Source organism: Phalacrocorax aristotelis, chromosome 10, assembly GCF_949628215.1.
Source record: "Phalacrocorax aristotelis chromosome 10, bGulAri2.1, whole genome shotgun sequence".
Lineage (NCBI taxonomy): Eukaryota > Metazoa > Chordata > Aves > Suliformes > Phalacrocoracidae > Phalacrocorax > Phalacrocorax aristotelis.
This window is the reverse complement of record NC_134285.1, coordinates 6,037,374-6,064,074: the sequence shown is the minus strand read 5'-3', so window position 1 is coordinate 6,064,074 and position 26,701 is coordinate 6,037,374. Positions and strand designations below refer to the sequence as shown.

The 26,701-nt window shown below is 41.9% G+C and overlaps 1 protein-coding gene across 2 annotated transcripts in view; it reads right to left on the bottom strand.

Moving 5' to 3' along the window:
* Nucleotides 1-26,701, bottom strand: part of MAD1L1 (mitotic arrest deficient 1 like 1) — a 381,688-nt gene that overhangs the window by 211,086 nt on the left and 143,901 nt on the right. For both annotated transcript variants that reach the window (XM_075104884.1, XM_075104885.1), the window contains exon 12: nt 8,959-9,099. In XM_075104884.1, the coding sequence (XP_074960985.1) occupies nt 8,959-9,099 (141 nt within the window). The remainder of the gene's footprint in view (nt 1-8,958; nt 9,100-26,701) is intronic.

The following is a 26,701-nucleotide window of genomic DNA, read 5'->3' as shown; positions in this document are numbered from 1 at the left end:
GGTGCATAATTATGTATGTTCTGAAATAAAACAATTGCAATCAGCTTTAGCATTGGGCGCCGTTCAACTAACTGTGCTCAAGCGCTATGCTGAACCAGGCTTTTTAGACTAATTAGTTCCCTGAAGAAACACCGCTTCTACTACTGGCAATTAAGGCCAAAATATGAGAGAATCAATGGGCTTCAAAAAGAAAACCAAGACAGAAACTGCTGTTGTTCTAATTGCCACAACAGCCAAAGTATTAAGTGTATTAAAGGGGATCTTACAATTCTTGCAAACTGCAACGAGCAGGAGCGTTAGGATCCACAAGAGCATGGGAACAACCTTGTGTTGATATTGTTTTCTCAAAGCACTTTTTCTGTTTATATATTATAGCTATTTGGTAACAGGATTTCAACAAAACTCTGTAGCTGGAGCCCATAGAAACACAGCGGGCAGAAATGTGTTGAACCATGTAACAATGCCCTGCAGGAAATCTTTGGAATCTTTACAGCATGTTTTAAAATAGAAAATAATAATTAAAAATATTAATCCCTCATTCTTACAGGAGACCATCATCATGAATTAAAAGATGACATGAAAACACAAATACATACTTTAAAACTTAAATTATGCAGATTATGTAATTATGCTGAAATGAAGCTCTACAAATCACAGAATTCAAATCCAATCATTACAAAAATCAACAAACCTCAACAAGTTCAGAACAGCTCTTAAGATGCCCAGACAAGTGCTATTTGATGCCATTAATACAACGCAGAGTTAAGGAATAGCTAAAATTTCCATGGCATTTTCCATATAAAACATTATCCTGATGTGCAATCTTAGCTTTTACTTTTTTCACAAGATATTTGCCTCCTTTCTGCCCCAGAATTGCTTGGTTTCCACAAGCTGTTAAAGTTTTCATCAATGGGAGAATGTTCTTAAGTAGTAGGTCTAATAATTATCAGGCATTTAACATCAACCCTATATCTGTGCTAGAATTGTAGATGAGATGCACTGGCCAGAGAGCACCTCTGGGAAATCCAACAGAAACAAACTTGGTTCTTAGTTTGGAGACAAATTGGCCAAGATTGGCCAATTTTCCTGTCCCTAATGAGCCAGGCGCCAAAATATTTTTTGGGTGGTGAGTCACGTGAACACACACCACAAACTTCAGGCAACTTTGGGCTGGAAGTGCTCCGAAGGATGTGCCATTGCCCCCACCGGGATCACATCACCCTGCTCCAGAGGCACACCACGTACCCTGGAAGCTGTTGGGAAGCTTTGATCATTCCTGTCCAAGGATCACTCGAGTACTCCTGAGGACAAACACTGCTACCAGATGTGACACAGCAGCGACATGGGCTGTAGCTGCACAGTTCGCCTGGGTGAGCCCAGTGGTACATAAAATGACCATGTTTTCCAGCTTGGAAAAAGATTCAAAGAGGTTAAATCTCTGAATTAAATGCAGAATGCAGTTTACTTATTTGCCAAATGCTTCTCTAACGTTAAAAAAAAAAAAAAGCAAAGCAATTCTGTAATTGTGGAAAGCAACATGGAAAGTGGTGCAAACACGGGAGGAAACTGCCCTACAGCTGCCCTACTGACCCCAGCCCTTCCCTCCACACTGCCTGGATTCCAACAGCAAGTGATGGAGACCGACATAAGACGTAAGAACACACTTCTACATTTTCAAAGCCTTCCCTTTGAAAAGGTAGTAGCTACCCGTTCCTAACCCCATTCCCCAAAGATGCTTAATTTGCCTTTTTCCTTCTGTCTTCTGCCTGTGAGGGAAGAGGCATGTTATCGCTGCACTAGCATCCCAGTTTCAGCCCCCTGCTCCCACAGCTGCACACTCGCAGCAGGAGGTGATACGCACCATAATGCACAAAAGCAGCTCTTTTACGCAACGCCTGCCTGCTGCCATTTGCCGGGGACAGGGCCACTGCTCCCACTCCACATGTACTCTTGCTTCCTCCTCCACCTAAAGACATCTAATTGCGAAGCCTGTATCTCTAGGCACAGGCATGCAAGCTTTCCAGTGTAAAGCATTCTAAAGCCCTCAACACCTATGAAAGCATATGAAATGCTCTCCCCTGTTCTATTGTAGTAAATATGACTCATAACTGCACACCACTTATCTTCTCTTTCCAAAACATCACTAAGAGCGAGCCCAATTTTAAATATTCTGTAGGAATTTAGACCCAGTTCATCTGTTTCTCTTGTGTCCTACAGCCAGGAACGTTTGAAGCTAATCCAAATTCCCTAGGTCAAGCCTCGTTCACGCTTGGTTATTCGTAACATCACTGGAAGGGGCTACAGGAGGATTTGCTCATACCAAGAGCATTTTTAGGGGAGCGCAGGTTGGGGGGTGGAGGGAAGGAGGGAGAAATCTGTTTGTTGTTGGCCTCCATCGATCCCCTCAGGGTCAGAGAGAGATCTTTCAGAGGGTGAGCACAGGAGTGTTCCCCTACCCTCTGAGCATCATGCCTAGACAGGAGATTGATGATATTAGTATAGTCTTACCTAGGCTAGGCATGCTTCCTGCAGCCTGAAACACTTCGGACAGCGGAGGTTGCATGAATGGAACCTAAACTCTCTGTATTGCTAACACAGGTGATAATTTATATTTATCACGACTAGAAATTTTCAAGTTCAGAGAGTCAAGACATGATCTAGTCGCTACGAGAACTGGGGGGAGAGTGTCACAGACTACATCCACATGAGGGGCATGACTTTCAACAAGATGTGATGGAAATTACAGTGCCTCCCCTTGTTCGTACTGCAGTTGAAGCACAAGAAGGCAGCAAAGCTGGAAAACGCTTTTCTGTGCCATGCGCTTCAATAGCCTACTTCAATATGCAGCCAAGAGTGGCAAAAGGGTCCTTACGGCTGCTGCTTTTTCTGCAACTGGTAATCTTTCTGGGGGCTTGTCTATAAAGCAGTTTACCATTGGCTAAAGGTACAGCTATTGTCTTAGTTAATGATTTAATTTAGTTTATGCAAGTTGGTGCCCAGACATTCTCACTTCTTAAGAATGATGGACGCTTGTGGTCCCTAGGAACTGCTGAGTTAAAGCCATTCTTAAACTGTCAGAGCAGCCACACATTAAAAATACCTGTAAAAATCTACCTGTAGTGAAAACAATGCTGGTTTGTGCAGAATACCTCCAGTATAATGCAGTGCTATGGACGGCTTCTCTTGATCAATTAATAACTTTCAGGGCAGATCCAAAATGGGGAATGTCCTCAAAAAAATTAGTAGTAATTGAGTTTTTAAATCTAGTTCAACCAAACACGAAGTCTCAGATACATAGAGATAGGCTCTGCTGCAGCATCAACCAGTTTTAAGAGGCACTCTTCTTCCACAGAGCAGGGACTGTCATCTTTAACAAATCATTAAGCCCCTCCGTGACTTGACTTCCTCATTTATATGGTGGTTATTTGGAAGGTGCTCTCCCAAAACACAGCCACTGGCAGATGTAAAAGGGAGGGGAGGAAACTAATGGCTCCTTGACTTCACAAGGTCACTCGGGTCTGAAGGAAGATGAAATGTGTGAAAGAAGAGAGAATCCAGGATAATCCATTTTGCAGGACTGCTGGAGGACACGCAGCCTGACCTGCTCTGAAAAAGGAAAAAAGGAAAACAAAAAAGAAAAAAAGAAAATAAAGAAGAAAAAGAAAAAATAAAATTTAAAATAAAAATAAAAATAAAAATAAAAATAAAAAAATAAAAAAAACCACACACACACAAAAACCGCAAAGGACCGCAGTGGTTCTTGGGAAGGCTCGAGGCTGCAAAGAGACGCCAAAGTGTTCAGGTTCAAAGTGCTATTTCGACAAGGTGTTTGCTTTGTCAGAAGATGATGTCCAGCCCTGTGACTGCTTCAGCAATCAGTGGTAGCTGATGCATGGAGCACATTAGCATCATCTCCAGAGACAGCCTGTTTTCTCGCACATGAGTCACAGATAAGATGCTACAATGACAGTAGAAGTCTGGGCAAGTGAAACATATGCCATTCTGGAGTGGCAGGAAAGCTCTAGTGGCTTGGATTTGCTCCTTATGGACATCCAAAGTGAGCAGAGTAATCTCCTCACTGCTTCTTACAGTTGTCACTGAGAAAAAACAGTGCACAAAGGTTGGATGGCGGCAGAGAGGTAGAGAAAGCAGGCAGAATAAATCTGAAAATTAAAACAAACTCTTCTGTACCTTGCACAGATGGGAGGAAATTTCTCTGTAAAGTTCCCATCATCACAGAGACCCCTTCTGCTATGGAAAGAAGCAATTTACCTTTGAGGGGGAGAGGAAATTCAGCAGAGGAGGGATGAAGCAAGATAAACATAAAGTGTGGATCAAAGAGAGCAAAAAACAGAAGGTAAAAGAGTGGAAAAGCACTGATGGGAGAAGCTGGGTTGAGAGACAAGGAAGAACTGTTAACTGCTCAAATAAACATTTTATTGCATCCGCACGTAAATTTTAAGCACTTTAAACACCAGGGTGACTGCTAAGCAACTCCCTTTGCAAGGAGCAGATTTGTGACTAACATGACAAGAATCAGCAATGCCCAATTTTCACCGCCAGCAGATGCGCTGCAGTTATCAGGAGCAGATAAGGTGACAATATTTGGTCAATGAGTTTTGAGGTCACCAGTAATGCCCGTGGTGGAACAAAAACACAGAACATATGGCATGTCATGTGCTGAAACTGTCAGACTCATAATTAACTGATTAGAGTACATATGGTGCTCACAGACAGTGTAAATCTCTCAATGTAAAAAATGCTGGAGACCACTGAAGGTGTCAGCATGGGTCTTCCTTGCAAATCTCTCTTCATTAGAGTTTCATATGGAGCCAAGTGTGTTGTAATAAAATCGCTATTAATGCAGTTATATTTATGATTATTTCTCTTTTGTGCAGCTGGATTTAACTTTTCAAACACTAAACTCCACATCAGAGCTTTTTCACAGCAGCTGCTGCATGCACAGAAGCTTCTTGTTTTGTCATGTTTACTTTGAAATTAGAAGTAATGGGAGCTAAGGTAATAAAAGTTAATCAAGATTGGCAAGAAAAGTGTTAATATCACCAGTATCAAAACAAAAATTCATGCCGTGATACAAATACAGCTACAGTTCTGTTTATTTTAAGTATTTACAGCAGGCTGGCTAGGGACAAACTCATTCCCTCTTCAGTTCCAAAACACACTTTTAAAAAGATGGTGAATGACACTTCATTAACCACATGAAATAGGCTGACACAGCCTGCTTGCTTGTCCAGCCACCATTTCAGATGGCATTTTTCTTTGCATCTCCCCTCTGCTTTACATTCAGTACTCCGCAAAGTGCTTTCTTGAACCTCTCCAGCCAGATCAGCACTGTGGAGCAGGGGGTCGGACGGGGGGCAAGCAGTCCTGGGGAGGATAAAGCAATCATTTTCAGTCCCAGAACAGACTAGGTGTTTGCATGCCCACGCATTAGAGATCCAGCTTTTCTCATCAGTCATCAATGAAGGGGATTTAAAAAGTTCCCATCAGCCTTCCTTTGTCTTCCAGTCCTCTGCGCCATCGGACTCCGAGAGGACTAGTTCTTATGCAGCGACGCTGCATGTCTGAAGTGATCCAGGATGAAAGCATCCTTCTGTATTTCAGTTTCTGGAAAGGTGCCTGTAATCCAGGCGATGTCTGCGATGCAGATGTACCAGCACTCCCAGCAGCCGTCCTGCCCAGTGAGGGCTGGGGAATGAGGGAGTCAGGCAGGACTCACTGTACCAACCTAACTTCATTCTCCCAGCATACATTAATAAACTACTCACACGCAACCCTCCAGGGCTTACACGCTCCTCTCTCATTCTTTGCGTTCTTTTTAAACAGCTTCCCACCTCCATTTATACATCAAGCAAAGGACTTATCAGAGACCTCATCTCCCTAATGAATTAAAAGCTGTTGCCTCAGTCCAAAATTCTTCCTAGTCCCATGCGGCTTCCTCCTCTTTCCTACTGTGTTATCACTATTGCTCCACCTTCACCAGAGAGCTTCCTGCCTCACACAGCTGTTGCTGGAATGGATGGGAAAATCTCCATTTTTAGAGTAAAGAAAAATCCCTGTTAAGAACATCACTTTTTCCCTTCTATGGTTTGTTCAGAGGTGGGGCTGCTGGAAACAGATTAGGGCAACCAGAAGAAACGGGGCGGGGAGGAAGTATCAAAGGGCTCTCTACTAGGGAGCACAGAAAGAGATTTTTGTAAATTAAGTACTCAGTAGACCAAAAAAAAGGAAAAAAAACACGTGATAAAAGAAGTCAGGGAGGAAAGACATGGTACATGGTGTGAATTTTAAGGCTTATGAACAAGGCTGCAAGGCTGAAAGGTAAAAGCTACAAAATGTAATGCAAGAGGAGGCATTTGCCTTAGAGGCTACAACGGCTTTTTTTAAACTCAAGATGCTCCTGGAGCACAGCGATACCTGCAGCCTCCCCAGCAGCGATGCAGTGCACAGGGACTGTGCGAGGGCTGCTCCTGCAACAACCACGCAGCGTTCCCAGTGTATGCTGAGCGGCCAGAAGCGCTCCTCTGTGGGCATAACTGTCATTACCTGCGGTGGTATATCCTCTGTTAACTACTCATCTTAATTGTTTTTCACTCTTTAACCAACTTAGCCCAGCAAAAAGTAGCGTCAGCCTGGCCTTTTCAGCTCAGATCCACCACTCCCTCTCCTCGCAGCCTCCCCAGACCTTACCTGGATCTCATCAGACTAGTTGTGCACGTTGCTGCTTTGCTGCCACGTGCATGATGCTCACGACAGGCTCTTCTCATTCTTCCATGCTACTCTAAAGCTGGTTGTGTACTGCTCTCCCAAGCCCACCCACAGCAGGGGCTCCCAGGATGCCTCGACCCTTCTGCCTCACTGACTTAAATGTGTTGAAGTCCCCCTTTTTCTTGACTTCCCAGCCTTCCCCACTGGAGACTTTCTCCCACATCTCAGAAACAGCTGAGGCTCCAAGGTGCCTCATTCCTGCCGTCTCCTCTGTTTGTGAGATGAGTCATGAAGGTGTCAACATTTCTAAAATTTGTACAGAGGCTCAACAGAGCTGGGAGGGTGCAGAACGTTATGTTAGAAGTTATTAATAGCTGCTATCGACCAGTTCTTTGATCTACAGGCAGTTGATTACAGCTGCTGCTCCTGATGATGAGGCCCTGCCTGTACCTCAATTTCCCTTTCCAGTTTTCATTTTTTCACTAGAACAAAAAACTTTTCCCCAAAAAATTCAAAACGGATGGGATTCAGCAGTCAACACTGCAGTCAGAAAGGCAAACGCTATCAAGTGATGCGTAAAATTTTACTTTACATGGGGAATATCAGGTCTTTGAATCCTGGTAGAGCAAAGTCTCTGAAAGACTTAAAGGTTGACATCACACAGAACAAATTTCCAGAGCACACAGCTCCTTTCTGAAATTTTCCATGTAGACCTTAATCCATATCCATGAAAACAAACTTAGAATTTGTTCCCTTTAAATAATTAGAGGGGTGCAGCAGGTGGCTCCCACACTCTTCAGTGCTTTCACCCAAAGAAGATAAGGTAATTTGCCATTGCCCAAAGACACTGTGCCCATTTGACCCATTCAGCGAAACAATGTGGGAAATCTCCCTCCAACAACCCAGAGCCACTGCTGGAAACAACTCAGAGAACAGGATAAAGTAGTCACCTATCACTTCTGTCAGCGTCGTCTCATTCTGCTCTGGTGGTAAGCAATACGGTGATCAAAAGACAACACAGAGAACCATTGTGAGACAGACAAATTCAGGCAAATTTCCACTTCATCTGATGTTACCCTCTAACTTCTTTATCAACGTGCCCAAAACTTAGCAGAGTTCCTTTTCTGAGAAACAGGCGTGAAGTGGATCTATACCATGATACTGATCTATACCACACTATGCTGCCCTGCTTGCTAAGGCTTTAAAGGTCACTGGAGCCAGTATGACTCAAGTCCTCACCTACCAATGCAAGAAAAGAGCATTTTTAAGGACACCAGAAGCAACCAAGAGGTTTGGGCACAGTGGGACAATCCACTCTATGGCTTGAACATGAACCCAAGGAGCATCAATTCGTACAAGTTTTACCCCATCTGAATTATGGTGTTTATAAATCTGTATGATGGCAGAACTAGGCATGAAGAAAGCAAAACTCACATACTTATGACTATTGTAAAGCCTATGTAATAAAACTGCCAAGCTTTAAGATCACAGACATATTCGAAATATTCCAACTCATGACCATAAAGCCCATTCCACTATGACAAAGTGCAACAGAGAAGAGGGGAACTATTTGGTAAATGAATGTTAACAACTACCTCATTACTGTCACATTTCAGAATACAAATTTTCAAGAAGAGGACTAAAAACAATATAAGAATTCCTTCAAGAAATACTTCTGTCTTTGGAAAGAATGTTTTTTTCTTAGAGAAAACCAAGTAAAAAGCATTTAATGGAGTTATTTGTATTCTGGTGTTTTCAGGCCCAATGCCAAGAAGTGCAGAGTTAACAGCAGACACACACTTTACTTCTTCAACCCTTACAGTAAAGCTCTTATAAACACACCCTCACTTACACTGTGTACAGAAGAGCCTTGCTGCACACAGTGAACCACTTTGACTAGACAGGACACCACACCTGCTACATTTTATTACCTCTTTACTTCCCAGCTCTGCAACCCTTCAACCAGCAGGGACTAGTTGTCACTCTGGCCATGCAGTACAGCTAAGCCTAACACAAAGCAGACTCATCACACCCAAAGATGATTATTCTTGGCTTCTGCCAGCTTTAGGTGCAGAATAATAACTTGTGGGTCTTATTGATCTTGGAATTTCAAAGTCTGAATTTTGCAAATCTGTCTTCTGTGAGAGCAGATCACATCAGTAGGTAATTCAATCTTAAAGGTCTCAACTACTTCACCCCTGGGGTTAGAGCATGATGCTTCTTTATTACCTCCAGCTCGGTGTTATGAGAATGCAGCTTCTGCACCATCTCCTCCGCCTCACGCATACGCCGGTTCAGCTGGGGTGAGTGCTCCGAAGGGGTCAGTTCACTGTCGTACGACTCCAGAATTGCTCGCATCCCATCACGCTCCTGTCAGGAAGAACAGAAACCACCTTTAGGGATGAAGCCCCTGACCTCACTCCAAGGACAGCGTTTCTAGAACAATATTCTACATTTTTGCCCATTGTTCCTTTACACGGCCAGGAAACCCTGATGGATATATCATCTTTGTGCCAGCATCAAGCCACAGATGAACACCCAGTTCTAACAAAATAAATATTGCTGCTCTGAAAACTGAAAAATTAGACTGTCTTGTGTATATAAAACCACATATCCCTTGCAGGAAAGCAACATGCATATACACTCTAACAAGCAGATGGCAACTGCAAACAGAGCCTGCATTCTTTTTGGAGACATTATTCTAATTCAACATGGCTGAATGGGTTTCTTCAGCAAAATATTTAGTGTAGTACTTGACATTTTTTCTGCCAAAGAGTTACAGCAATGAACGAACGGAATTGTCACATCAGAAACGAAACAGATTTGACAACGAACAAAGCGGTTGAGAGCAAATATCCTCTAAATGGTATGTGACTTACCACTTGCTACTCACTGCAACTCAGAGTTTATAATAAATATTTTTTCAGAGGTTAATATGTTGCAGACAATGTATTTAGCTCACTTTGGTCTTTGCTGGCAATTATAACCAAGCATTTACAGAGAAAGACAAAAAGAAGGATCCCTGACAGCATTCACACTCCCAAGTATAAAGCTTTGGCTGAAAGCTAATGGTAAAACTTTATGTTGGGCCCCTGGCTGAAGTATTTCCTAATGCATTCCCAACTTCAGACAGCACCTAATGCCTACCTCGAAGCCACTGATGGAGAAGAATGGGGACAAAAGGCTGAAAATTTCAGAGAGTCAGGTGTGTTTTAAGGAGATTGCCGTTTCCAGTGCAATATGCATACAGGGATTAGCCAGCTGATGAAGTGTTTTATCTTTTGACTGCACGGAAGAACCTTGATGTTTGAGAGACTACAGAACAGGGTCAAAGAAGCACAGGCCCCTGGCATAAATCCAAAGAGCAAAAACTCCAAGCAAATCTGACAGTGCTGCCTCCCTTTCACTGCTGAAGTTTACTACCTTGCCCTCTTATAGAAATGCACAAGCGCTCTGAACAAACCAGTTCTCTCGTGCGAGTTCTGCCATCACAAACATCCAAAATATTATTAGAAGATCACTCAGCTTTATAGCTGCGCAGTTCACATCCAGACCAGGCCACTGCCACTACACTGAACCTGGAGCACTTCATAAACCCAGCTTGGCCGTGCTGAAATACTTCACTGGGATCCTGCTCCCTTGGGGAAATCAGGAATTGCCAGGGTAGAAGAAAAGGTCCTTTTCCCTCCATCCCCAAAATGAAAAAGGCTGTGTTTCAGATAGTGAAGGTGATGCTAACTGCTCAGCGGAGCAAGCCTGTATACAAAGGTTATCTCCTCCTCCAAAATCTAAAGGTCAACGACTGAGCATGGATAGCAAGTGTACGTGTGGGGAAGGGAAAGATCCAAATTCAAGGTGTGAATATAAGACGAGGGGCACTGCCAAAGGTACAGGGTGTGTTCAGAGCGTGTCATGGATTGAAAGGTCAGCCAAGATGGTTGGGTTGGTCAGCAAGTAAAAGGACCCCAAGACTAAAGGACAGCCTGAGGCTACAGGAACTGAGTTGATAAAATAATAAAGAAAATGTCTTTAATATTTAATATTTCTTTAATATAAAATATTTTTTATTTTATATAAAGAAAATAAAGAAAATTATTAAAATAATAAAGAAAAACAGGTTTTAAACAGTTAGTACTAGCTACTTGTTCAGGCCTGACTGAAGAGAAATATTTTTCCAAGGAAAGAACCGTTTTGCCACAGTTTAGAAAGAACTATTCATCTGACAGACATATGAAAGGAAATACTTCCATGTTACGGCAGAAGAAAACCCAACCCAAGCAACACTACACCTGCCTTGTAACGAACGTGTTTAGCAGAAAGGCAGCAGTACGGGACCGCTCCATCCTCCTCCTCCCCCTCCAGTGCACTCACACATCACCCAGTCTGCCCAGTACACTCCCCGTAAGGCAAGCCGCTTTTGCTCAGGAGATGAGTTTCATTCCGCACTTATTGCAGAATCATTGTCCAGAGCACAGAAGAGAATGTAATGTCAGCATGTAGTGAAGGTATCGGTTTGATCCTTGCATGTTGTTGCAATTAGATCTGCAATTACAGCATCCTCTCTTCCTCTGTACTCCTAGCAGCTCCGCTATTGTAATTTTCTACTAAGTATCTTTCATCCATGTGATAATTTAACACTGCAATGTTCTCACCGTTACAGCAGGGCAGTCCCAAAATCCTTAGCATTTTTTCAACAGCAAACAGGACCCCTGGCAATTCCCATCACACTTGGCTGCAATTAACTGCTGAATATTAAGTCATTCAAGTCATCCCCAGCAAGATCCTAGCAGTTCCCTGAGCTGCTCAGCTGCAAGGACGACAAACTTCTGCTTTCATGTTAGGACGGGAAAACTGCATGGGAGCAGGACATCCCTATAGGATGTTTTTCCCCTAAAATCAACTGCAGACCTTCCCCTTCAAAGCCTTTCTCTTAAAGAAAGAGTAAACTTCTCCAGAAAAAAACATGCGCAGTAAACACAGCGCAAGCTGTATTGGAAAAAAAGGTGCTGAAAAGATGAAATAAAGGGCAGTACAATTAATCACTTGATGCTGGAATTTAGTTCTCCTCTTTAATTATTTCTAAATATTAATACTGTAATGAAATCAATTCTCAGCTTCCAACAAGTGGTCCCCAGCTCCATTTTTTAAATTTCTCCCCATCAAGAGCACTTACTGAAAGCTTTTCCCTCCCTCCTAAAGATCTTGTTAGTTTGGCAGGAAACAGAAAATCTTGTTGAGAAGTTCTCTGTCTAAAAGGATTCTCTAAAATCTAATCCTAATTTAGTAACTGCTGTAACATCTCCTCATCCCACACGACAGCCTCTTCCCCAAGCCCCATCAAAAACCTTCCCAGGGACTTTCAGGTGCCCTTTCTAACCTTATTCCAATTCCTCTGTTTTCCTGCTTTCTATCAGGAGAGTGAGTGTTCACGAGAATTACTAAAAAGCGGTTCTTCTGGGAATTTCCACAATTTACCCAGCACAGGGCATCTCTGCTAACTCACCAGGGACCTTGCACTGCGATATCTCCATGTGCTCTTTACCTTGACCAGTTTCAAATCAATGCCAGAATAGAAATGTAGCTTGGTCTAAACATACCCTAATTGGTTTTGATGTTCATTATAAACCTAGGAAATTAAGGCCCCACAGCAAACTCTGGTTCTGCAGCTTGCAGCTGTGTTTGAGGACACACAAGTTTGGAAAAGAGGCAGGACAGTGATTTTTTCAAAGGCTGAACAGCTTCCCTTCCTTCTGCCAGTAATAGCCAGTTCACCAAAAGAATGTGTCTCATACTATCACATAAGTAAGTAAAAAGAAAACATGTTTTGTAATCTTAACCACAAACTAGAGCTAATTCCGTGAAAATCTCCTATAGGATGGCACTTTTGCAAAATGCTATCCCTAAGATCAAGCTTCTCTCCAGTCTTCCCACCAGCTCCTCTATTCCCTCTATGTAAAGCCAAAATTCGACATGGCTGGCAAGTAGCTCGAAGTTAAGGGAAATTTTCTTTCCCCAGCTTCATCACATCAGAGGGCTACCAGAGTGGTTTAGAAACAGCAGGAATATAAGTGGGCTCCTCCAGGACTTCTGTGTTAATTTTAGGGTAAGACCTGAGAACTGTTCACATAAGCACCATCATCATCATCCCTACCAACAACCCCCTTGTCACCGAAGCAGTGCTACTGCACGACTCCAGGGGCAGCCCACAGCTTCAGATGTAAGCATACTGAGGAGTATGAGAGTGACTCCCAGCTGGGTTTTGGAAGCAACTGAAGAGTAAAATATAGGTTAAAAAAAAAAAAGCCGTCTGACCTATGTACTTACATATAAACTCAGGCCCTATTCCTGTTGATGCTCGTTAGCCTCTCCTCAAACATACATACACATAATTCACCACAGACTTTCTAATTAGTTGAAGAAAAGAAAAATCAATAAGAAAGAAATTAAAGTTACAAATCTAACTGAAGTCAGTCACACACCCAGGGAAAATTTGTTCCTGGGGTAAAGTTTATCTAGTGTCATAATTTTATTGAAATCCTATATCTTCCTATTGACTTTTATCGTTTCAAGCTGGATTCCAGAGTTATCATTATTAGAGTCTCAGTGTTGCTTGAAGGCCTGAGGTTTGGGGTTTTTTTTCCCTTTCATAAACAAGCTGTAATTGTCTGGTTTATTGATCAATAAATCTTTCAACTGCCTCTCTTCACCCAGCTTCTGTTCTGGTAAGTCTCCCGCACCATTCTCTGAAAGAAAATATAGGGTTGTCGTTTTTTAAAGAACAGATTGTTTTGTCATTAGCAATGAAAGAGCAAGAATTGTGCCGGTCGGTTCCAATAATGGCTTTTTAATGACAGATTCTAGTCACAGTATAATCTGCTTTATTTCCACATGAGTGAACTTCAACTATTAATCCACAACCCAAATGCACGGCTCACTTGCTCTCTCACTTCAGCACGGGTTAGAGCTTGGCAGAGGAGACAGACTTTGTAAAGTGGAATCATAATGATATTTCCCACTTGGCGCTTTTCTGATGGTACAGAAATATTCCTGTTCCTAGTGTTAGATGAGCTTTTTGTTTAATTAATGATAATTTTTGGAGAATGTTAATAGACTGCTTCATTATAGGAAATCAGTGGCAAGATTTCCCCCTCCTCTTCCTCTCCAGACTCCTAACTCCAAATTAGTCATAATAAGATAAAATTTTGAGACTGAAGAAAGAATATGGAGCTTCAACATCAAACAGATGCTATTTGCAATCAGGTATAATTTAGCTAACTATTCCTTGTAAAAACACAAATAAAAGGGAAAGATGACTGTGCAACACAGGTCTATGCTTTCTTGCTTTAAGCGGCACAAATACATACACAGAAAGAGAGATGGTAACTGGGGTCTGACCACATGTTTAACATTAGTAAAATTAGTAGTGTGACGTGTGGGAACATAAGCCAAAATGCAGTCAGAAATAACTCAAAGAATACTTATATTTGTTAGATATATCAGAATATATCTAAATATATCAAATATATAAATATATCAGGACCTACTGACAAAATACATGCTTAAGGTACTTCAAAAATTAGCCATGGTAATCTCTGCTCCACAAGCAACTACCTTTGGTAAACTCATGAACGGCAGGACAGGCGCAAAAACAAAGAAACAGATCCAACCTTTTAAAAGAGGGATGGATGAGGAGATACAGACTCTGGCAATCAGAAATTACTTCAACATTTTGGTATCTCCTAAAATACTTGAAGAAAACATTAACAGCCAAATTGCAAGCAGCTAGAGAAGAATCAGGGACAGGAAACAATCAACTGAGCCTTAATACGAATAACATCAAACCAGTCTAATTTCCTTCTTTGACAGGTAACTTGTTACTGAATAAAGGCAAACAATAAATGTGATAAATCTCAACTTCAGTGATGTGTTTATCAAAGAGAGGGATTACAATTCAACAACACCGCTGTAATTTAGAGAAATGAATTTGTATCAAGGTGATGAAACTCATGAAAGCAAAGCACAGAGCCCTGCATGTTGTGTTGCAACACAGACACCAGGTACCCCTTCTCAAAGCCGCCCGTTCGCACGTGCATCCCATTCACGCTCGCTGGGGTAGGGGCAGCCGCCCGGTTCTGCCCCGACCTGACGGCTGGAGGAACTGATAAAGAATTGATACATTGTTAAGCCTTACTTTGTAATTAGAAAGACTGTCTTCACACCCCATTGCCTTACGGAAAATAGGGGCAAAAAGGTAAAAACGAAGTAACAGCAAGACCCAAGAAACAGGGCCTGAAGGCAGAGCTGTGGCTAAAGACTTCGCTATTACAGGAACGCATCTAAAGGGCCACGGGAGCCTCTTGGGGCACAGATAACAAGAGCTAACAGAGTCCTCCAGAACAGACAAAAAAACCCCAAGAGTCCTATGCCAAACGAAACCAGCAAAAATTACATTACCAGAAACTTTTCAAGTCCTCCTTGTCCACAGCAGCATCTACTATTACCACAAGGCAAACGGTTCCCCTTTCTCTTACCACCCATAACTTTTGTTCTAATCGCTTTTAAACCAAAATCTTCTATTTCCAAACCTCCAAATAGCTACAGCCATTTCCCGACATTTCTCTCTGTGGCTGACCTATTTTCACATTACTTTGCAAATTAGAACTGACTGCAGACACATATGTATATACACACCATTGACTTTCTACTCAAGACCTCAATTAAAATAGCATTTACAAAAAAATCCTGTTAACTCCATAAAATAAAAACATCCAACAGACTTCACTGCCCTTGCACTGACAAGAAGAATGCTGGAGAATGGTTTTTCAAAATATTCTTACCTCTCGAATGTGACTTTCTATATATCAACGCTTTGCTTACATTTTGCCCCTCAAGGCAGTATAAGGCTCTCACTTGAGCCTACAGATGGATTTAACCTATAAAGAAGCCCTTCAGATGTATTGTGCCCTACAACCAAGGCTTCCCCAAAAAAATAAAATATTTATTCTTTTTAAGTCCAAGTACCTCTATCTCTGACTAACCTGAATAGGCAGAAGAGAGGTTAGAGAGTCTGATGTACTCTGTAACCACAAGCACACAGTAAACCAGGAATTAAGCACCCTTCTCTCCCATCATTTCTCTACAGCTGATGGTTTTCATCACTTTTTCTGATACTCTTGTGAGGGAGCCACTTTCTTGCTAGGAAAGGTACCATATCACTAAGGTTGAACACCAATTTTCCACCCAAGGTTGGAAGTCTGGAGAAAGCCACCAGGGGAAACTGCGGTGAGAAGAGGACACAACCAGGCAGAGAGCCTGAGAAAGATGATCAAAGGCTAATTTTAGCTGCCAGAACAAGGCATTCAGAGACACTCAGCTTCCCAACCATAATTTCTTAAATTTTGGAGAGACTCTGCAATCTGACTGCTCTTTTGGCAAACGTTCAAGCAGGCAGCTTTAAATGTACACCTACAAATACCTGTGTATCTTACTTGCTCTTCAGATTTATAGTTCCTCCTTTCTAGCTCTTCTCCCTCACCTCCAACGCTTCTCTACAGAGGGCTCAGTTTGCCTTATATCCTGGCAATGGACCAGAGCAAATAAATCCACTGTAACCCTTTTAATCTGCCTCTGATAAATTCCCTGCTTACCATCTTCAGGAAAATTGTGCACGGTCTCTGAAAGCCTCATTTTGCTTATAGCACATACATATGCCAGCTGACAAGCAATCATACAACTGACACTGCAGCAAACTAAATATTATCTGACTAAAATACCCCTGGGGTCTTCTTGCTTCACAGTGAGTTTAACATGTTTAGTTATGTTTCCTAACCTCCTGCTGCCGTGAAATAATTTTATGATATTTCTTCATTTAACTCCCTTCTACGGAACGCTCACCACTGCCTATCTCCAGCACAAGCTTGTTTTCTATCTCAGGGTATTTCTCATCTCTTCATTCAAAAAACCCCTCCTTTTTCTACCACTTCTCTTAGCCCCGCTGCTCAAGCGATGGTAATCTTGCACAAGTGTGAAGCTGCCTTATTCACCTGCCTCAGCACAGGGCCACTCCCCATCTGACACAGGTATCTGACACCGTGCACACAGTTCACATTTGAAAATTGGTCGTTTCTTTAAAAAAAAAAAAAAAAACAACAACAACAACAAAAAAACAACAACAGCAACAACAACAACAACAACAACAAAAAAAAAAAAAAAAAAAAAAAAAAAAACCACAAACACACCACATCGGCCTAGCCACTAGATTACCATCTTTGGCAGACGGAAAGCAAACAACTGATAGGAAAATGCATTCTTCCTTGCTTACTGGCAATAGAAAACTAATATTTTATCCATCTATTAAAGAAAAAAAAAAAGCCTTATTCAGCCCTGAAAATAAAGTTTTTGTGAGGGCGCTTCAGACTCTTCTATTCTGCCGGTGTCTACAGCACACAAAAATTTAGCTCTATGTTCATTCCTTACCCTTGGATTCCTTTTTCCTCCTGCCTACTAAGTAACCCAGACATTGGCCTCTAAATCTCTTAATGGCCATTTTCCTGCAGTTTTAGCTGCTTAAATATCATTAACCTGGGAGAAAGCAAATGGAACTGTGCTCTTAGCTGGTGCAGGTAACTCTGCAAAAGTAGAGGAGGAGGAATGGCACCACCCTCCGGGCTCTGTTCCTGGGGTATTCAGTCTAAAACTGAACCGACGCAGGAGGGCAAATTTCTTGCATCAGATTTTTGACAGAAAAATCAGAGACCTAAGTTGATCCGATCAGCTCAACGCAGCACATGCCATTGAACTTGAAAAGTAGTTTCTTGGTCCCCCTACAACCAAGGGACTTCAACTACTCTAGAAACATGGCAGCTGTGGCTTTTTACAAAGGCAAAGAAAAAGAGATTTTAGCTAATGCTTCAGAATATGCATCACCTGACTGCTTTATTAAAAAATATTAATATTAGAAAATTTTAATAATTTTTCCATATTTTAATTAATTCATAAATCATTCCCTCTACTACCTCCAGGGTATAAAAGATCAGTGACTTCAGTAAGAGTTTCAGAAGTTATACATCAAGTTATCTCCTAGGTCACCCATAGCATATCTGTGTTGCCTTTACAGGATTCCTGTGGACAGAGGGGACACAGCTCCTTGCCCTCACAGCTCAGCGATGCATCCTCAGGAAAAGGACGCAGCGCAGAGAAGACTGAAAAGTCTGGCTGCGTGGCTGCTGCAATAGGACTCCCTCAGGCAAGCAAGTTAAGTAACGTGCACCTTAACACACACGACGCCTACAGCCAGACACCCACAGCACCTATGCTGCCAATCATCACATCACGTCTGATCAAATTTGTTGGGGTTAAAATGTTTTCACTTATCTGTAACAACTGTTGGAAGCTTCCTTCGGCTACTGTCCCGTAACTAGTAGGGGACTGCCCAGAAGCCTGCAGTATTCACAGATCCACCCCGACGCAGAATGCAGAGGGTAAAACCCCCGAACAGCCCACGCATACAACACAATAGCACATCCAGTGCCTACCCAGCCCCGATGCTCAAGCTGTTGACCAAAAAACAGAAAGCACTTTGTTAAGAACAGGAGGCACAGTGTGCAACTTCCATACTACATAAGCCATCTATAAGGCAAAAGAATACATAAACATATTCTTCTTGAAATAATAATAAGCACAAAGAGTCATTTGCCACCCAAGCCTTGCTCCCAGCAGTAAGACTGGGTTAGTTTAAGGGACAGCTTATATAACCACACCCAATAATTTATCTAGGGCAAAGCAATAACAAGCCATTACTTTGAACAAAGATTTATTTGGATGTGGTCAAAATACAAATTTCACATCACACAACACACGTTTCACATTACTCACATGATGTGGGTTACATATTTTCACTTGTACCCTCTGAAGATGTGAACGAACAATCATTTTAACACTTTGAATGTATAAGCCAACTAAAAAGGTTAAAAACACAAACTGCACCAAGCAACACCTTCTCAGCTTTTTTTAAGATCAGTTTATTCTCTCAGCCCAGAGCACCGCTTAGACAACACCCACACAACATGTCTCATTAGCCTAATCAGGAGCCATTTCCAGAGTTTGCTCTCAGACAGCAAGTAAACACCATGAAGCTCAGCTACTCTTTAACCCTGTGAACTGCACTTCTGAAAGAGTTTTCTGTATTTAAAAAAAGAAAACAGGCCACCTCGGTGCTCTGGATTGCAACTCCTTGAGCAGAGGTTTGTCATAAATTGGCACTCGAATCCTGTACAAAATGTTAGTGCAGGCTGGCAGAGACGACCACAGACAGTGTTCTTCCACCAACCCCTCTGTGCCTGGGATCCTGTTCCTCTCGAGGCCCAGATACAGTGAAAAACAAAATCGGACGCTTAAGAGCCACATCCAAGGACCAGATTGGGCAGGTAACAAGATTATAGTGCTTTACCACCATTCCAGTCGCACCTTCACCTTGGGCTTCCCAACTTCAAAAAATGACATTTAATAAATACTTCTGAAAAAAGCTCTCATTGACAAGTCCTCTGGATATCTTTATTGATCATGTAAATATCCAGTCTCTTTCTGAACCCCGATAAATTCCTGACCTCGCCAGTTTTCTGATGGAAATGCATCCCATTACTTTTTTCATTGCTTGAAAATGTATTTTCTTTTATCAGTCTTTAATTTGCCACCTTTCAGCTTCATTGAACACCTTTGTTCTTGCATTGCAGAGACAGGAAAACAACAGCTCCCAAACAACTTCTCTAAACCGTTCATTCATTAGGCTCTGCGCTTTCAACTTGTCACCTCTTATTCAACTACTTTTTAAGGTAAACAAGTCCAAACTTCAGTTTTCCGGCATAACTGCTTTTCCCAGTCTTTCACACTCTCATCACCCGTTCTGACTGCTGCTCTCATTCTGCAGCATCCTTAGCTCAAGTGGGCTGATGAGGAATAAATGAAGAGAAACAGTGAAGATGCACCACAAGTCACTGGTCCCTTCCCCACCTCTCTGTCTGTAATGGGTATACCCTCTCCCAGCTCCGCGCTGGCTAAAGAGTTCATGAGCCCGACATCTCCTGCCCGTCAAACTCTTTCTCACACAAGTGACGCGCAGACCCCTCTCCACCAGCGCGTCTCCTGCATGAAGACCCCCTACCTGTGCTCAGCGCCAGCTATGCAGGTTGGCAAACGCCTACTGCTCAATGACTTCAGAGGGCTCAGCCCATCATCAGAGAAGCAGGCCAAGATGCTCTCCCAAAAGCTGCTGAGCCAGGGGATGGTAAAAACCCAGCGATTTACAGTTTGGGAATGCAGCAGGCAACAACCTCCTCAGCCACACCTAGCAGAGAATAGACAGATGACAAGAGGATGCATGTCTACACTTAAGAACCAACCTCCAGCCCTTGTGAGAGCAGCCCACGTACAGATTTCCTCAAATTTTAAACATTTCCAAAATGAAACTATTACCCTAAAATAGTCTACAAGTTAGTAGACCTAATATTAATATTAGCTGCCACTCAGTGAACACCTTCCTTTTCCAGTGTCACCAGAGTGCTGGTTAATTCACGCAGACAAAACGATGTTCCTTTCTTTGTTCTCCCTCCACTGCCTCTGCAATATTAAGTCAACAAAACCTTTCCTCAAAACTGCACTGACATCAAGGATGTTATGCTCAAACCATTAGACAAAACGTGAAGCACTGAAGTCATGCTTCATTAAAAACAAGTGGAAAAATCCGTTTACCAGAAGAAAAACATTATTTAGAAAATATATTCATCATATACATCTGAAAGAGAATGATGTTTACATGTATAAAACCAAAACATTCAACAGTCTTTTAATTAATATTTGACCACAAAATTATGCACACTCCTATGTATTTACATTTCTTTTTCAACAAAACCACATAGCAATAAAGAGCAGAACCACGGTATCAAAAAATCTATTTTGTTGCAAACTAAAACCACTGTTTTGCTTTCATACTAATGACCTCCCCCGTATTACTGAACAAAGGATCTAGTGGTTTGTCTACTTCGGGCACAACTTCAAAGCGAGTAGAATATGGTATAATTGCAGAAATGGTTGTCAAAAGAAAAGACTAGTAACAGAGGGAAGAAGTTTCTCCCTGCCGTGTAACATCACGGGAAGAGCTGGTAAATAGCAGACAGTTAGTGACGAAGATAAACTCTTACTTCCGTACTGCAACACACCCACGATGCAGAACTTTCTAGACAACCTGGAGAGATGCAGGTTGACATTTAGCCTTTCCTGTATTCCACATACCAGAAAGACAATCCAAATGACTCTCAGTCCACCACAGGCAAAACTGTAGAACCTTTAATTTGCAATCAAGCAAGTCCTCAGGAAGACAAAAAGGTGAGAACAGACCCACTTGCACGGCAATATTTAAGCATCCAATGCTCATCATCAAGTTTGTCCCTTCTCTGGAACAAAGTCCAGCTTCTGTGTCAGGAAATATTATCAGAGCCATCTTTATTATTAATCTAAAGTTTTTTAAAAAAAAATGTTTAAAATGAAGTCACATATCTGTTGCTTTATTTGGTTCTTCTGCCTCCATTTGTGGAATAGTATTATATTATTTAATAAAATGCCTTTCTAAGTGCCTTAAAATAAACCTGGCCAGCACTCTCCTCACTTAGTAGAATCTTTCTCAAATAAAGCTTTATCTTACCAACGAATGCTCTATGAGATGATGCCATTTTCAACATAGTCTATTATCACGAATAGACTCAGACTTGCACAAGAGTCGAGGTTTGAACGTTGCTCTGGAGATTGCCTACCCCAACCTCCCCAGCTCTCCTGGATCCCCCTCATTTCCAGAAGCTTATTCCATGGGATTCTTCTGAGCAGGTTCATGAACAGATCAAATACATGCGCTCCTGAAGTCCAGGGCTATGATCCTGCTATTTTCCTTGTTCCCTTCTCTCAGGAGTAATTTTAAATTACTTTAACAGCATCCTTACCATCCACCCTAGCTTGTTCAAAAAAGCCTCCACAATCAACGTGAAATCACTCAATACCACAAGCACAAAAAAGGTTGGTTTAGCGATGAAGGGAAGACAAAAGGTAACAAGAACAAATCATTCAGCTAGAGTTTATGACCACTGCGCAATCCCTTTCTTCAATTTATTCCAAAAAGCTGTTCCTATTTGGCATGCAAGTATTATATTTCAGACTGGTCCCTATTATTTCACCTCCAACAACAACATACATAATATCTACCACATTAAAAGAAGGCATGACTACTGTATTGTCCTTTTCAGTGCAGTCTCAGAGATGCTACCCGTGGTCACTCATTCACTAGGACACTTCAGCTTACTGAGGGTAAGAACAGAAGCACCCAAAAAGCAGCAAGTGCTAAGTTTCTGCCTCTGTCTTTCTGGGCACATCAGGGATGCTAAACACACACACACACACACAAACAAAATCAACAATCAAGGCTGTGCAAAAGACTTTTTGTACAAAACACCTGCCTCAAGTCCATGAGAGAAGGAGTGCAAATTTTAGAGCATACGTCAAATCTTTTCAACTTCTTCCCTGAATCAAATTAGTTACTAATGAAACAGTTTATGATTAATACTTACTTAAGTCAAGAAGTAAATTGGGGAAAAAGCTATTAGTTGAACATGAGCAAATCAGACTGGCTCCAGATATACATAATAAAATATGTATATGTGAAGAAAATACTATTGCTGTATCTCTAGAAGTCTTCAACTTCTGAACACACTCTGTATTAGATCATCACATCATATCCTCTAGTGGCATTTCCGAATCACAATGCAGAAGGTACAAGCAGTTGATGTACCCATGGAATGCAGATGTACCTTCTCATGATGTACCTTTTAATGATCTAAATGCGTGAGAAGTCTCACAAAGGCATGCATCTCACTGACCACATGCACAGAGCTCCAACAGAGAGCTCCGCTCAGAGAAATACTGATCCCACCCACCTCGGGCTCACTTGCCCAGGCCAGGCTGGCTCACAGGCTCTGCCATTTGGATCTCCCCCTCGGTCCAAGGCGGCAGGACACTGAGATGGTACAGTCATGGGGGGAGGAGAGCGCAAAGCACAGTCCATCAGTCCTGTCTGTACGCTGAGCTGCTGGGGCAGCACCCTGGAAGGATGAGCAGAACAGAAAATCCCTGCTAGAAATGATATCCTAAGCCTGTAAGCTCAACACTAGGCTAAAATTTATTACTTTTTCCTCTAGAGCAGTCTTTTACATATTTGAAGATATGCTTCTCCACAGTATTCGCTAGCGTAATTCTTCACTCTTTCCTCTTACCTTTTACCATTTCTGTAGACAATTAATAAATATCAATTTGTCTTCAGAAATTGAGAGGAACCACTGCAGTATCTCTCACACAGTTATCCAGACCTGACTGGAAGGAGAGCCAGGAATGAATGAGATGGGGATTAAGGACAAGAAATCATTTTGTAATTGAAAACTCAGGGCCAGCCACCATGAAGAAAAATCCAGGAGACTCACAGAGCAACACTAAAAAGCAAAGCAGAGATCAAATGTCTGTGGTCTAATACTGGCTCAGGCCCCAAATTTTATGGATATTCTGAACTTGCACACCCCACAGGTTATCCCATATACCTAATTTCAACAGCGATCCCTAGAAGCTTTGAATTTAAAAAAGAAAAAGCATGATACTAATTGAAAACGCCTCCTCATCAAGGCTGTGGCACAGATAGCATAAAATCCTGTTCCTTCGTGGGACACAGAACGGAAACTGTTAATTGTATTTAAGTTTCAGATGTGTGAAAAAGGAAGGAAGAAAAATACTATCAGTTCAACATGTATGAAGGAGGAAGGCATGAAAAGAATAAAGAGCTTGAAAACTAGCGAGCTCTGAAGTTTTCATCTCAAAAGAAAAAATGAAAAACTTCACTCAAAATTTTTAAAACTTCAGAGGAACACAAGCAAATAAAGGAATTAATCTCCAGATGAAGTTTGTGTGCTTCTAAAAGAATGTACCTGTTCAACCATCTTTTCCATTATCAACACTTTAATACTATAAACAAAAAAACAGCAGCATAACAAATGAACTTTTTAGCGAGAGCCTCTCCCCACCTCCTCCTGTGGTACCAAAAGGCGAACAGCTGCTCGCTTTCTGCATGGCACGCACCGGTCTCAGACCGGCACACTAATGGCTTTTCTGACAAGGCAAACTCTAGGATTAGATACCGCTCTTATTAGCTCAGATCAGAGAGTGTGCTGTTAAACCCTGAAGGTATCACACTCTGCAGAGGTTGCTCTCTATTTCACAAATCATATGTAATTGCCTCTTTAATATCAGCCACTGAATTGAGTTGAACACTATCATTCTTCTCTAAATTCAACATTCGTGCACTTCAAACATATATTTCATACTTAAAGGATACTTTTTACAATGAAAATACTTCAAAAGCTTAGAATTGAAGTTATTAGACGATTTAACCCACTGATACAAACAGCAAAGGAAAAGCGAAGCCACTCCTCCCATGCTCCAAACAGCAATTTCTTTTTCTCTAGCCATGTGAAGAAACAGGGGGTCTCTAAAGTGGTTTTAAATTCTTACATTTGAATGAACGGTATGTGATTGATATGGCTGTTATTTGTAACACCATAGGAACCTGTTATAAATAACTTGGTGTTATTTATAAGGGCTGTGTTGTTTTGCACAGCAGCGTGACCTGCGAGGCACGGCATCCCACCGCAAACGTCAGCTGCAAGGGGAGTTTTTCTGTAATGTTTGCACACACTTAGGCACGTGGGTGATCTTGGCTAGCAGTTGCTGGGGGCTGGCAGAAACCGTGGCACGGGGGACGGGCACGCGCCTGTGCGGGCATCGCCCACGCAGCGGTCAGCAAGTACAAATAGGTGAGAACCTCACAGGCGTGGCGGGAGATGGGGAACAAATAAATAGGAGCTGGGCTGAATTCTGCGTTCAACGTTAAGAAAATTCATGTGGTCTCTACTGTGTCTGTTATCAGAACACTTTAAACAGCCACGAGGCTGCTGACCAAGAAGTGACAGCCTGTCTGTGCAGGGTGGTTAAAGCAATCATTAAGCACTTGCTCAGTGAGGACCTGGAGCTTGCAGAAAGGGGAGGACAGTTACTCATCACTAAAGCTTACTTTCTTGCCACTCTCCTACTAAGCCTGCTAACAGCCTAGCATGCTAACGGATATTCAGGAATTATTTTTTTTTCCCCTTCCTTCCTATCTACAATCTTACCCTCTATGTCAGAACCGATTTAATTGCTGCTAAATCATCTTCAACAATGGATGCCAAGCCTGGCCTTGAATTTTTCCAAGAGGTGTAATTTTACGCCTTACTTTCTCCTGCTTTTTGACTTATTGTGGGAATAGTTAAATTACATTTCTCCAATTTGCTTTTTTAAATGGAAAAGAGTACTGCCAAGAGGTGTAAGTTTCCTATTTCTCTGCCACTTACAGATTACATCAGTCTCTTCCTTGTTCATACCTACTGAAACAATGCTGTCTCCTGGCACGATGAGTTTAAAAAAGTAAACGCAATTGAAGTTTCTACCATGCAGCTCACAAAGAAAGATATCTGCATGTTAGAATTGATTCCTCTTCTGATCTCACCGGGTAACAAAAATATTTGAATTTGGTACCCTTTTTAACATATTCACATATTCCTTTACAGTTCCAAGTTGAACACACTCCCTGCTTTTGTCCTTGGTCTCATTTCCCAAAAATTATCTTTAGTTCACCAATCTAGCACTAGAAGAGACTCTCTAGTCTGAGGAAAACTGGAGCAGAGATAATTAAGGCAGGACAGAAGCAGGAGGAAAAATGCAGTATAACATATGCAAAAGCAAATGTTTTATAAGGACACTGTTATAAGGAACTTGTTCATTAAATTCTACTACTTAACAGTATAGACATGTAGTACTACCTTTACGTTTTTATGCTACACTTTTTAGCAGTCAATCTTAAAAGCAGCCTATTATGGAGGTTCAGCATCACCACCTCCACTTTCCAGAAGGGGAAACCGATGCCCAGCAAGATGAAGTGGTTGTGGTCATTCAATAGCTCAGAAGAACTGGGCTAAAACACAGATCTCTGTCAAGTCTCTGTCTGTGGATCTTCCCAATGATTAGGTCATTTGTATAAAACAAGAAAAAAAAAATGTGTTTATCAGCTACACAGCAGCTCTGTTTAGGAGAGGATTAGTGCCATTGTGCAGCCACTTCCGAGATGGTGCTTTTCCTGAAGTCACACCAGAGAAAGGCAAAACCAGAAAGAAACAGTAAAAGACAGTAGATGGTAACAAGTATGAACATTCCCTAAGTGTTCCTGTTACATGTGCTTCAAATTCTTGACATGTTGAAGTCATGAAAGACAGAGGGAGGTCTCATTCCCTTCTGTCTATTTTTGCAGAAGAAATGATCAGTACGTACCAGAATCAAACAGAATATGGCTTTGGATTGTAGGGGGGGAAAAAAAGAAATATGAAGCTGCTGCTTTGGGACACTACAAGGAGCTCATCCCTTGGAGGTGCAAACCAACAGCTCTACCTCTAGCCACTGATACTTTGTCTCTTGTACGAGCAAAGACACTCCTACAAAGAAACCATTCACAAGCACAAAACTTCTCACTTTCTACTAGAGTTAGCTTTCTGCTGATTTAGCTTCAGAAACTTCATTTTCAAACCACTTCTGAGTAAAGAAAATGACCAGAGCATTTAGTTTGGGACGGGGAGAAGGGAAAGGGGACCACCCCTTTCCCAGCAACATGCTGTTGGATGGGCTTAGCTGTGCTACCTAATAGACCCCTCATCAAGCAGATGACGACAAGTTTTAGGTCACAAACCCAGAAATTACTTCCTGCAGCACAAAGCCAAATGCTTCCCTGTAATCTGCACTTTATACACAGGCGAGAAAAGAAGCCACTCCTGATTTCACAGCCATAAAAAAGCCATCCTTCAGC